The 12,921-nt window shown below is 52.0% G+C and overlaps 1 protein-coding gene across 1 annotated transcript in view; it reads left to right on the top strand.

Annotated features, from left to right (window-relative positions):
• The window catches only part of C2CD2 (C2 calcium-dependent domain containing 2), a 47,348-nt gene that overhangs the window by 25,204 nt on the left and 9,223 nt on the right, over positions 1 to 12,921 (top strand). Inside the window, exons 5-13 of the mRNA XM_005885733.2 lie at positions 604 to 726; positions 1,420 to 1,543; positions 3,054 to 3,162; positions 4,766 to 4,830; positions 6,644 to 6,768; positions 7,200 to 7,374; positions 8,119 to 8,232; positions 10,662 to 10,789; positions 12,773 to 12,919. Coding sequence (XP_005885795.1) covers positions 604 to 726; positions 1,420 to 1,543; positions 3,054 to 3,162; positions 4,766 to 4,830; positions 6,644 to 6,768; positions 7,200 to 7,374; positions 8,119 to 8,232; positions 10,662 to 10,789; positions 12,773 to 12,919 — 1,110 coding nt within the window. The remainder of the gene's footprint in view (positions 1 to 603; positions 727 to 1,419; positions 1,544 to 3,053; positions 3,163 to 4,765; positions 4,831 to 6,643; positions 6,769 to 7,199; positions 7,375 to 8,118; positions 8,233 to 10,661; positions 10,790 to 12,772; positions 12,920 to 12,921) is intronic.

Below are 12,921 nucleotides of genomic sequence, written 5' to 3'. Positions count from 1 at the left end.
AAAGCTTGTCTGCGTTCTTCTCAGGCCTTTCCGTTTACTTGAATACTTTTTAATTTCAAAAATATATCCAATGTTGTGCAGGAAAGGAAAACCGCATGCCTGTATGTTTGGGGAAAATGACTGACAGGATATACACAGGAATGTTAACATTTCTATGGTGCACAATGGCTTTTTTTAAAAAACCATTTTACCAGTTTGGCTCAGGGATTGGAGCATTCGCCCGTGGACTGAGGGTCATGGGTTTGATTCCTGGTCAAGGACATGTGCCTTGGTTGCTGAATGCAGCCCTGGCAGGGGAGCGTGTGGGAGACAATCTATGTGTCTCTCTCTTGTTGATGTTTCTTTCTCTCTCCCCATCTTCCCTTCATTCCACTCTCTCTGGAAATCAGTGGGAAAAATATCCTCAGGTGAGGATTTAAATAAAATAAATAAAATAAAATGGTGAATTACTTCTGAGATCAGTAAAAAGGACCCTCTCCCCCAGGTCTCTCATGGGTCCTAATCTGACCTCCTGGATCCCGGCGACACCAGGTTCGTTCACCTGTCCTTTCGCACGCGTGCATGGTTATGAAATGATTGGGTGACTCCCTCCTCTTTCGGCAGGACCGGGCCGTGGAGGTGAAGGCAATATGTGAAACTCTCAAGGACATTTTGAAGTACCTGGTTAGCTCCGCCTCCCCGTCGGTGGTTCTGAGCATCAAGCCCGTGGACGTGCGGGAAGTCCAGGTGAGCCTGCTCACGGTGTGGGGGCCTCGAGGCCCCGTAGGATCATGGTCCGCTGTCCGGAGCACCTGTGTGTGTTTCCGATGTTCCTCCACCCCGCGAGGTAGAGCCCGATTGCGCCAGTGCTTGCTGGCCAGTAATGACCACGCTCTGGGGAAGCTTCCAGTTCAGGGCACGGGGTTCCAAAGCTCCAGGTGGGATGGAAGGAAGAGGGCCACTCAGCATAGTCCCACCCTAACTAGGCTTGACCCTCCGCCTTCTAGGAGCCCAAGCTTGACTTTTTACTGTCCACTCAGAGCCTGAGGTCTTGGACGGCATCCTTCGAGAATTGAGGTTCCTGGGAAAACCAGTTAGCACTGGACAGACCCACTGCCTAGCCCAGGCTGGGGGCAGCCCGGTGACCTGCAGCTTGGAGAAGGCGTCCACTGTCTCTCAGGCACCTGGCCTGGGTCAGGCATGGACCCGCATGGTGGTCCAGTCTCCGCCCACAGTACGGTTCTGGGGAGCCCTCCCTGGCTGAATGCATTGCTGCTGCTGCTGGGATTCAGAAGGCTCCCCAGCAGGGAAATGGTTCTGGCCGCTGGTACCCGACCTTCCCATCAGAGGGGAAACGGCCACAGCGCAGACCCCGGTTCAGGCTCCGCTACCGCCTCTGTCCCCTGCCTCCCACGGTCACCGCTCCTTCTCTTCCTGCAGAATCTCCAGCGCACCTCGCCTGCCCCACAGGAGCCCTGCCCTCCCAAACCTCCAAGGGCCCATGACCTCAAGTTACTGGTGAAGAACATCCGGGCCTCGCTGCTAAACCATCCTGGTGCTTCAGGTGGGTGACGTGGTGCAGGGCTCGGGGTGTCGGCAGGTGCCTGGCCTCTGCAGAAGCCACCGGCCCACAGCACGAGCCGAGCGGAGGGGTGACCTGGGGGTTCTCGGTGGCTCCTGCCAGGTGGGTCTGCAGTGTGATCCTGCTGTGAGCGAAGAAGATCCCCTGGAAGCCGTAATAATAATGCGAATACAACCTGGGTTTTCCATACGTGAAGAAGGAAGGAACACAACTGTAGCTTTGCCCTTTCCCTTGAGTCTGGAAGGCACATTTGCTTTTCTTTTCCCCCCACTATTGAAGCTGAAAATGCATGCCAAGCACCCCTGACCAGTCTGCTTTCCTGGGGGGAGGGGCCACAGGGGCGGTTTATGCGCCTCAGAAGGGCTTTGGCCCAGCGGGGACCTTCGGCCTCCCACTATTGAAGCTGAAAATGCATGCCTAGCATCCCTGACCAATCTGCTTTCCTCGGGGGGAGGGGCCACAGGGGCAGTTTATGCGCCTCAGAAGGGCTTTGGCTCAGCGGGGACCTTCCGTGCAGAGAGGCTGCTGTCTGGGTGGAGACAAGAGTCACCCCGGAAGGAATGACTTCCAGGTGGTTCTGAATCGCTGCTGAGACCCCAAGTGCGTAGTAGCCGGGACAGGACACGGCTCTCCCCTGCGATTCAGTTTTGCTGAGAATAGGAGTAACTTCTTTCTATGGTCGGCGGATGTTGGGGTTACTTCTCTTTGTCTGCGAGGAGTTTCTCTCAGTTCCAAGTGCAGACGGGCCACATTTCACAGCCAGGACTCTGCACAGCTGGTTGTAGTGATGGCTTTGGTAAAAGCACCCCCATGCTGCCCTCTGGGGCCCCAGGCTTAGCGACTAAGAGGGGACTTCCTGGGCCCACTAGATCAGTGGTTCTCAACCTTGGCTGCACATTAGAATCACCTGGGAGTCTTTTTAAAATCCTGATTTCTGGGCCTCATCCTCCGGAAATTCTGTTTCTTTGTTATGGGGTGGGGCCACAACATTAGTAACAAAGAAACAGAATTTCCGGAGGATGAGGCCCAGAAATCAGGATTTTAAAAAGATTCCCAGGTGATTCTAATGTGCAGCCAAGGTTGAGAACCACTGGTTTAAAGGGAGCTGAGTCAGGTATAAACACCACACCCATGGTAAGTTGTCCCCAGATTTAGCCAAGTGGTGAGTCTTGTCCAGAAGTGGGGACCACCTCTCTGTTGTATTCAGGTCGCCCCCAGGAGGGTCCCCTACCGTGAGGCTGTGCCTGCAGCCAGAACTGAGGGGTGAGCAGGCACTTGGGGTCAGTCCGGGGCTCTGCATATGCAGTGGGTGTATAAAATCTTTAACCCCAAATGAAGTGGGGTGCTTTGAAAGTTTATAAATGACAAATGAAAGAAAGTGGGTGAGCCAAGACTTTAGGCATTTTACTTAGCCTTTCTCTGAATGCAGAAGTGTCTCAAAGCCATTAAGAAGCAAAAGTAAAAGGCGGCCCCTGCCTTTGTGTGATTACAGGCCCCGCCAACCTCCGCTGCCAAGTTCAGCTGAACGACCCCGTTCAGAAGCTCTCCAGCGTCCTCCCGAAAAACACTACTGACCTCGCCTGGGAGGAAGAATTCACCTTGTGCGTGCAGCGGTTCCCGCGGGCCTGGGTTTCCATGGTGACACCCACTCGAGACTGCCAACCCCTGAGATCATTTCATAGCACACAAAAATTATTTCTCATTTTTAAAAAGCATATTAAGCATCTGAGGTAGCTTTAAGTCAGACATAAATTTCTTTTGGAAGGCAGATCTATTTATGCCCCAGCGATATCCAGTGACATTTAATACCCATTCCTAATGCTAAAAATCTTCATTAGAACAGGATTTATGGGCACTTCTTCAAGAAGATTTTTTAGAGAAAATCACTGAAAGTGATAAAAACCAGAAGCAGGGCAGTAACGTCAAGGGAAAGAGCCCACTGTTTGTGCTAGAAGCACTGGTTAGCGCAATTAGATACGATAAGGGAACGATATACAAGTACGGACAAGAAAGAGGCAGAACTAATCATTCCCAGGAGATGATATCATTGCATGATATGACTGCTCAGGAAAAGCAGTTAAGACCACCAGAAATAATAATGGACATAAGATAGAAATAATAATGTAAAATTAATATTTCAGGAAAGTGGCTGACTACAAAAATATAGAAATCGATCACTTCCTGATGCTTAATAGACAAGTTACAAAGAGTAATAGAAGAACATAGTCCATGTCTCATATAAAGAGCTCTTACAAACCCTTAAGAAAAGATGACTCCCTTTTGGAAAAGTTTTCAAACTAGAAAAACAAAAGCGAGAACTATAGATAGATGGAAACGTCTGAAAAGATGTTCAACCTCAGCCATAGTGAGAGTGATGCAAAAGAGATTGTTTCCCACCTGACAGGTGGCTAAGTACTAAGAGAGCGAGGGTGGCCAGTGGAGTGTAAATTGGAATCACCATTCTGGAGGTCAGCAGTTTGTAAAAATTAAAGAAAAGCTCTTCAATGCACGTACCTCTTGGCTGGTAGTTACAGTTTTTCTAAGGACGCAGTCGTGCTGAGATGCATGTCTGAAGGTGATTGGCCAACCGGGTTATAATTATGAGATATTAAAGCAACCAACTCATTACTAAGTGTTGGTTATTAAGGAATTAGCTAAGTAAAATCTCATAAGGCCAAACAGTGGAACAGACACCCATTAAAAATGTTGTTGCTCTGTAGTTATTGACGTGGAAAGGTGTCTATGGTATCCTCAGTGGAAAAAAAAAAAACAGGTTACAAAGAAGCAGTGAGGTATATTATGTTCTATATTTTGTGTTTAGACAATTATATCGCTACCCTTTGGGTATGGTCACTCATGGCCACATGGGGCTCTTTAAATTTCAAGTAATTAAAATTAAATCCAGTTCCTCAGTGTGCACTGGCCACATTTCAAGTTTTCAAAAGCCGTATGTGGCCACCGTCTTTGCAAGCACCTGTATGAAATGGTATGTCCATCATCATCAGAATGCTGGATGATTCTAGGAGGCTAGGCACCAAGTATGAAGAGCAACCATTTCTGGATAGTGAGGTTGCAGATAATCTTTATATTTTTGGTTATGTGTCTTGCCGTTTTTAAAATATTGATGATGGCTAGTCCTTCCTATTGTCAGAAAAAAGTACTATTTCAAACAATAAGGACTCACAGCTTTTTTTCTCTGTACAGTGAGTTGAACGCCAAGTCGAAGGAGTTGCACCTGCAGATTTCGGAGGATGGGCAATCCTCAGAAGGTGGGTGGTGAGGGGGTGGACGGAGGCCCTGCCCTCTGGAAGGGTCATCCAGTGCCCTGACCAGGGCTGTGGGAAGCTGGGGAGGGCGGGAGACCCAGAGGAGGCCTGCCCCTCCCCATACCATCTGGGTCTCCCCAGGGAATGTTTGGTTGAAAGTCCATTCAGTTATTAATAAGGTACATTTTGGGAAAGAGTATATTCAAATAGTTTTTTTAGTGTTTTTTTGTTTTGTTTGTTTAACAAATATCCTAAGTCTTTTATTTAACAATTCTTGGTTTAGAGAAGCAGTTCTCAACCCTCTTAGCCTCAACAGACCTTAAAAATTTTTTTGTAAATTATGATGAAATACATGTTGCAGAATTTATCATCTTAATCATGTTTTAGTGCACAGCTCAGCGGCATTAAGCGCATTCACACTGTTGTGCAACCATCACCACCATCCATCTCAGAACTCTTTCATCTTGCAAAACTGAAACTCAGTCCCCATTGAACACCGACTCCCCTCCCCCTCCCCAGCCCCTGGCATCGCCATCCTGTCTGTCTCTATGGATTTCCACTGGCTTTTCCTTGGAGAATGAGCCGTAGCAGCTCAAATTGAACACATGCTTTAGATGCAGGAAAGCAACAATTAGAGGTAAAAAAACAACAACACACCCATATCACCAAAGTGAATGTGGGCCTGTTATAGTTCAGTAGCTTCAATATTGATTAGATTTTTAAAAACCATAAACATACCAAAATCGGGAGAGGGGAGGGGCTTACCTGTCTTAACCAGCTGAGCATCCAAGCCCTTGGCTTATCCGCTGACATTCCCGAGACCCAGGGAAAGCCGTCCTGCCGTGAGCAAGAACTCGGGCGGCTGCCCTGCCCTGCAGTCCTGAGATGACGGGGCTGCCCCGAGGTCAGAGCTGACCTTTCCAGAGCCGGGGGTGCCCACTCGGGGCCACTGTTTATCCCGGGGGCCCCGCTCCTCTTGGCTCCATTGGAATCCCATCCCAGTGCAGCCGGATGGGGGACTGAAATTTCAAGCTCAAAACAAACACACACAAAAACACAACAAAGAACAACCATAGAGCCTTGACTCAGACCAGGGGTCCTCCACATTTGCCCCATTTCCTTTAATATTTGTGCTCACACTTAGTCAGACTATAGTTTAAAAAAAAACTATGAACAAATTCCTATGCACACTGCACATATCTTATTTTGAAGTAAAAAAAAACAGGAACAAATACAATATTTGTATTTGCATGTGGCCTGTGGGCCGTAGTTTGAGGACCCCTGACTCAGATTCACATATGTCCACATTTGCCCCATTTCCTTTAGTATTTGTGCTCACACTTGGTCACTCTTGCTTGTGCGCGTGCTCTCTCTCTAACACACGCACACACACGCGAGGGTAAATGTGGGGACCATCTGAGGGCAATTCCATGCATCATGGTCCCTTCACCCCTCAATTCCTTAGGGTGTGTTAACAAATAGGGCTGTTCTCACACGTCCCTGGGACAGTTACCAGTTTCCTGAATGGACGGTGAACAGTTCTTGAATCCACCGCCAGGTTCTCATTCTAACAAGTTGACCCACAGCTCGTCTTCCTATCAGCTGCTTCCCACCACAGCGCAGGTGCAGACGCTGCCCGGAAGCGTCACATCCCTTAGCCTCCTCTGTCCTTTTTGAACCCTGACATTTGTCAGATGTTTTCAAGTGAGCAGGGTGGTGATCGGGAGCCGGCCTGGTTGTGGCAGCTCACCCCGGCCGTGTTGCTGTTCTGGAAACATCCGCAGCGCTCGCTCATTGCCGTGTCCTGTCTTTCTAGCTCTGCTGGCGACGACGACCATCCCTTTAGATCTGTTTAAGAAGCAGCCTTCCGGGCCACAGAGCTTTATGCTGACCCGCGGGCCCTCGGGGGACAGCGCGGCCCTGGGTTCAGTCACCGCGGAGGTACGTGGCCAGGTTCCCACTTCGGATGAGGAGCATCTTCGTTTTTATCCGTCAGAGTCTGGCCCTGGCTTGACCCTGAAACGAAGCTCATCCGAGAAGTCTCTGGGCTTGACCGGGAGCCTTCTTGCCCCTGACCTGGCCGAGTGGTCCACTCTGTGAAATACCTACCGAGGCCGTTTCACGAGGGCCTGACCTGGAAAGGGCTGTCGGTATTTTTGTCCCTCCAGCCTGTGTCCCCATCCTGTGTGCTGCATGGCTGGGTGGGAGCATGGGACTCACCGGCCTGTCAGTCCCCGGGGGACCTGCGTTCATTCTAATACTAACATCATCATTCTGACACTAACTGAGCGATCAGGGTGCAGAGGAGGTCAGCGGGCCGTGCGGGTGGTCCTGGCACTGACCCCACGACCCACGAGCGGCCTTCTCCGCAGTTCTGTTACGTGGAACCCGCAGAGGCAAAATCCTGGCACACCCCTCCGCCCGTTCCTGCGGCCAAGATAGAGAAAGACCGCACGGTGATGCCCTGCGGGACTGTGGTCACCACCGTCACCGCCGTGAAAACCAAGCCTCGCTTCGACGCCGGGAGGGCGTCCCCGCTGAGCTCGGGTGAGAGGGTGAAACGGTCTCTCTGAGTCCCAGGAAGGCAGAGTGCCCGGCCCCGTGTGGTTATTAAGAAAATCCGTGGCACAGGGATCGTGGTGATGGGCAAGACTTCTGTGTAGCTTTTTCTTTTCTTTTCTTTTCTAGAAAATTATCTTCCTACTTTGTCAAATGAATGACAACCTTGTAGTCTATTCCGAAGCTAAAATTGAGACACTGGATGAAAGAGCCAGTTAACTTAATCACTCCGTTACGGTCACGGGGGCACCACGCTCTCTGAAACACTGGGTGCACGTGGTCAGTGTGGAGTTTCTTATGTTAGGGTTGTGGGTTAGAAGGCTTGATGGGCGGTCGTTTCAGATGCAGCGGAATTCCTCCGTCCCCACAGCCACGGCCTGGGAGACACTTGTATGATTATTATTTATTTTAATTTATACGGTGTTTCTGTTATACTGAGGTAGTATCTTCCCAGCGCAGACTGCTTTGCATTCTGTTCTCGAATGCAAAACAGAACATGAAACTCTCCCTCAGTGAAAGTATTTCTGAAATTGTATTTAAACCTGAGCTTCCAGCACCCCTTTTTGGTAACCCCACCCCCCAAAAAAGAGAAAAGAATAAGAGATCGTCAAGCAATCTTGAGGTTTGGCCATGCCTTCGCCAACGACATGAGATCGAGTTGACGGGAGGTGTGATCTCACGTCCCGGTAATGGGTGCAGGTGACGTGTGGTCACCAGCGTTTGTCCCTGCAGAGTCTCCGCTGCGGACGCCCGTCAAGGTGAGGGTGATCGAGAAGGACATCTCCGTCCAAGCCATCTCCTGCCACAGCCCTCCCGTCAGCAAAACCTTGTCTTCTTCAGACACAGGTAACGCCCTGCGGCCTCCCTCACGCCTCTGGGCTCCTCCCTCTGCCCCTCTGGGCTCCTCCCTCTGCCCCTCTGGCTCCTCCCTCACCCCTCTGGGCTCCTCCCTCTGCCCTTCTGGCTCCTCCCTCTGCCCCTCTGGGCTCCTTCCTCACCCCTCTGGGCTCCTCCCTCACCCCTCTGGGCTCCTCCCTCAGCCTTGCCCCTGATGAGGGGAGCATTCGTTTGGGGAGTTTGGGGAAGTTCTTTTGAGTAATAAGTTAAGAACTGGAAAAAGAAGGAAATCGAAGTTGATCGAAGGCCAGGAAGGGTTAGCACCCTTCTGTAGTTAAGGAGACGCTGTAACAAAATGACCGTAGAACCCAGCTCCGGCCTCACTTTATAAAATTCCTGAACATTCTTTTTTCTCTTGTTCAACATACGAGCTATGTGACTATCGCGAAGTAAGTAGGACTCGCGACATAACCGTAAAGCCAACTTCAGTTTGGCCTCCAGCTGTCCCACGAACCTGCTGGGTAGGAGTCGTCTTCCCCCAGAACCCTGGCTGCCAGCCCCTCTGGCTCCTCCCTCACCCCTCTGGGCTCCTCCCTCTGCCCCTCGGGGCTCCTCCCTCAGCCTTGCCCCTGATGAGGGGAGCATTCGTTTGGGGAGTTTGGGGAAGTTCCTTTGAGTAATAAGTTAAGAACGGGAAAAAGACGGAAATGGAAGTTCATCAAAGACCAGGAAGGGTGAGCACCCTGCTGTAGTTAAGGAGACGCTGTAACAAAATGACCGTAGAACCCAGCTCCGGCCTCACTTTATAAAATTCCTGAACATTCTTTTTTCTCTTGTTCAACATACGAGCTATGTGACTGTCATGAAGTAAGTAGGACTCGCGACATAACCGTAAAGCCTACTTCAGTTTGGTCTCCAACTGTCCCACGATCCTGTTGGGTAGGAGTCGTCTTCCCCCAGAAGCCTGGTTGCCGTTTCCCATTTTTAGGGTCACTTTCATAATGACCTTAAAGAGGTGTGTGACTGTCTCTAAATCACAGCACCACCTAAATGTGGGAGTTAAACGTTACCCCCTTGGCTCGTGGGGCCTGCGGTCGGAGGAGGGGCAGTGGGCAGCTTTCTTCGGGCTCCGCTCCCCATTCCTGAGTCTGTTTCTGATCTTGCCAAGCTCAGGGGTGGGGCAAGGAGGAGCAGGTGGGCTTGGGGGTGGGGGTGGGTCTCCCTTGACGGGTGCTGTCTTAGGAGGTTCTGTACCCTCTTAGCCGGCGGGAGTCGAAAACGGTCTCTGTCCCTGTGGGAGTTTTCGTGATTCCCGGGACGCAGCCCTGCGGGTCCCCCAGCCCCACTCCCATCCTGTCCCTTGGAGTCACTGGGAATCACGGCACCGCTCTCTCCTGAAGCCCCACCCCAGCCCCTTCTCCTGGCCCTCCTGTCCCTCCTGTCCCCTCACCATGGGGCATGGCCAGGCAGTTCTGCTGTACTCGTCCTGTCACCACACCCTTTGAAATGGAGCACCTGTCGCCTGCAGGCCACGGCCGAAAGTGAGATGAGAAAACTTGCTTTTACATCAGGAACGGGGAACCTTTTTTCTGCCAAGGGCCATTGGATATTTATAACAACATTCGTGTAATTAACTCAGCCCTGCTGCCTTGGCAGGGCCAGACCAAGTGATTTTGCAGGCGGCCCTCGGGCCCAGAGTTCCCACGCGTTTTACATCCTGCTCCTGTGACATTTTGTCATTTTAATCTTCTTTTAGCAGAACAGGGGCTGGGCATCCCGCTCCGCCACTGCCCTGGCTGCTGACAATTTCCGCGTTTCTCAATCGAGGAATTAGAAAGTACCCACTTCAGGGCCTGGGGGACAGTTGAATGAAATAACGTGCACAGAGCCCGTGCACGGCGCCTGGTGCGTGTGGAGTGTCCCCAGATGTTGCCGTGTGTGGCACTGCCCGTGGGAAGGGGCTGCTTGTATGCCCTGGCCCCTCCGCCTGACACCAGCCTGTGGTCACCAGTCTCGCCAGAGACGGGGAGTGACCGTACTGCCCCTCAAAGGCCCAGGTCCCCGAAAGGTTAGAGGTCTTTTCAGTGGTTCTCAACCTTCTGGCCCTTTAAATACAGTTCCTCATGTTGTGACCCAACCATAAAATTATTTTCGTTGCTACTTCATAACTGTAATGTTGCTACTGTTATGAATCGTCATGTAAATATCTGATATGCAGGATGGTCTTAGGCGACCCCTGTGAAAGGGTCCTTCGACGGCCAAAGGGGTCGTGACCCACAGGTTGAGAACCGCTGGTTCACCTGCTCTCATGTCTTCCATCACCTCGATCGCGGAGCAGCTCACACACAAATGCACTCGTGGACCCTTCAGCGAGTGTCACTCAGAGTCAGGGGCCTCTGAGGGGCCACAGAGGCGTCACCGCTGCCCTCCCCCCGCAGAACTGCTGGTGTTGAATGGCTCGGATCCAGTGGCCGAGGTCGCCATCCGGCAGCTCAGCGAATCTTCGAAGCTGAAGCTGAAGTCGCCGCGGAAGAGGAGCACCATCATCATATCAGGGATCTCCAAGGTGCGCGCCCGTGGGGCTGGCGTTGTCCTGGCCGCTGTCCCTCCCTCGCGGGAGCTGGCCGAGCTCCTGATCGATGTTTACAAATGTCAGGTTAGGCCCCTCACCCTGCCCGGAGGCGGTTTTGGCATTTCATTCTCGCAGCTCGCTCTGTTGATGAAGAAAACCTGGCCGTTTCCGACCGGGGTGCTGTGGCTGGTGAGAGGTTGGTGAATCATTTGAAGAAAAGTTATTGAAAGAGAAAGGCCGGCGTGAGGTCAGGCTCCCCCTGGGGACGGCACCTCCACCCTTATCACCGCTGGATGATGGGGAGCTCTCACTTTCCACGTTACACATTTCCAAACCACGTTAACGTTTCGCAATGAGTGTTGCGCCTTTTGCGCTCAGAGGCGTGGAGCTTGTTTTTAAACATGTTCCGATCCCCTTCTTTCTGCTGCCCTGTGACGTTTGTCCCAGCAGATGGTGGGCGCCAGGCGGGCCAGGCTGCTGGAGAGGCCAGCCCCCCTGGCAAGGGGCCATGTGGCGGTCCTGACGCTTTTCTAACGTTTCAGAATGGACAAGGGGAATGTGAGCAATGGAGGAGGGAGAGCTGGGAGATTCGATGGTGGGAGGGACCAAGGAGGAGGAATTGTTGAACCCGGAGGGCAAGGTGATTCTTTGAGGGCACCCGAGGGTGGGACAGGAGGCCCTGCACTCTCAGCTACCAGGAGAAAGGCCAGAATGGGCCACGGGAGGTGCCAGAGGTGAGTCATCATTAAACTCAGGGCCTGGGTGGCCGGTGCCCAAGGCCCAGCAGGCACAGCTGGCTGGAGGCCTTCAGCAGCATCACCCAAGAGCAGGTCAGGCCTCTCTGGTTTCCTGCATGCACTTCCAGCAACAGCCAGCAGGCGGCGATGGCATCTCTGGAAGCTCCCTGACCCCAGGGTGGTTTTTGTTTTGTTTTGTTTTTTTGAAGTTAGGGGTACATGTGAATGAAATAAGGATGAGACTTTGATCATCTCCTCTAAGGCTTTATTTTAGATTATTAGGAACTCATGGATCTTAACATTTGACACAGTTATTATTTGCTCACGTTGTCTGACCTTGAGTCAGTGGGCACTTCCGCAAGCCAGCACTTGAACCAGAAAGTGCAGTTGTTCATTGTCACCGAGCAGATGTGCCTGTGCACCTGCTCCCCGATCAGAACCACAGACCAGCCCCACGGAGCCCCATGTCCCCCCATAGTCACTTCCCACCCTCGAAAGAGACACGTTCCGGCCTCCCTCCCAGCACCTACACAGGCTTTACACACGTGTAATTCTTAGGGTACACGGTGCATAGCAGTTCGTTTCTACGTTCAGGAAACCTAAAAATGCTGTAGAAACAACGATTCAAAGACGGACTGAATCTGGGGCTCCGGGGTCACCCTATGACCTCTCCGAGACTCACAAGGACAAGCTCTCTCTTCCACCTCACCCCCGGGGTTCCCACGGGCGCCCAGCCGGCCCATCTGCTGGGGCAGGGATGTCACCTCCCCCAACCCCTTCCAAGTTCCCAACTCGGGCTGTGCCCCTTTGCAGTGACTGAGTTTCAGCCCCCCGATATGCTGCCAATATATATCTTTGTAATATTCAGTTCTTTTTTTATTTAATTTTTAAAAATTCTCAGTTAGGACATGCTTAGAGAGAGGAAGAGAGAGAGAGAGAGAGAGAGAGAGAGAGAAAGAGAAAGAGAGGCATCGGTCGGTTGCCTTGTGTGTGCTCCCTGACGGGGGATTAAACCCACAACCCAAGTATGTGCCCTGACTGGGAATCGAACCAGCAACCTTCCGGTGCATGGAGACGACAGCCACCAACTGAGCCACTCTGGCCGGCACAGCCGCTGTGCTAAAGGAGCTGCCTCCGGGGGGTCGGGCCTCTCTGACACTTTGAAATTAGCCAGGCTGTTTGGACTAATTTCCGCGTGTCCTTTAACCGTCCCTCGCACTGACTCTCTCTCCCCGGACAGACCTCTCTATCTCAGGACAGTGACGCTGCCCTGATGCTGGACTATGCGGCCTCCATGGACAGCAACTGCCAGGAGGGCACCCCGTCCCAGCCGGAGGCGGCCTTGGCCTCTGCCCCACCCGAGGAGGTGGAGGAGGCCTCAGCCCAGGC

This window comes from Myotis brandtii, unplaced genomic scaffold (genome assembly GCF_000412655.1).
Source record: "Myotis brandtii unplaced genomic scaffold, ASM41265v1 scaffold923, whole genome shotgun sequence".
Classification (NCBI taxonomy): Eukaryota; Metazoa; Chordata; class Mammalia; order Chiroptera; family Vespertilionidae; genus Myotis; species Myotis brandtii.
Note: the sequence above shows the minus strand (reverse complement) of the source record. Positions and strands in the feature narration are given on the sequence as shown.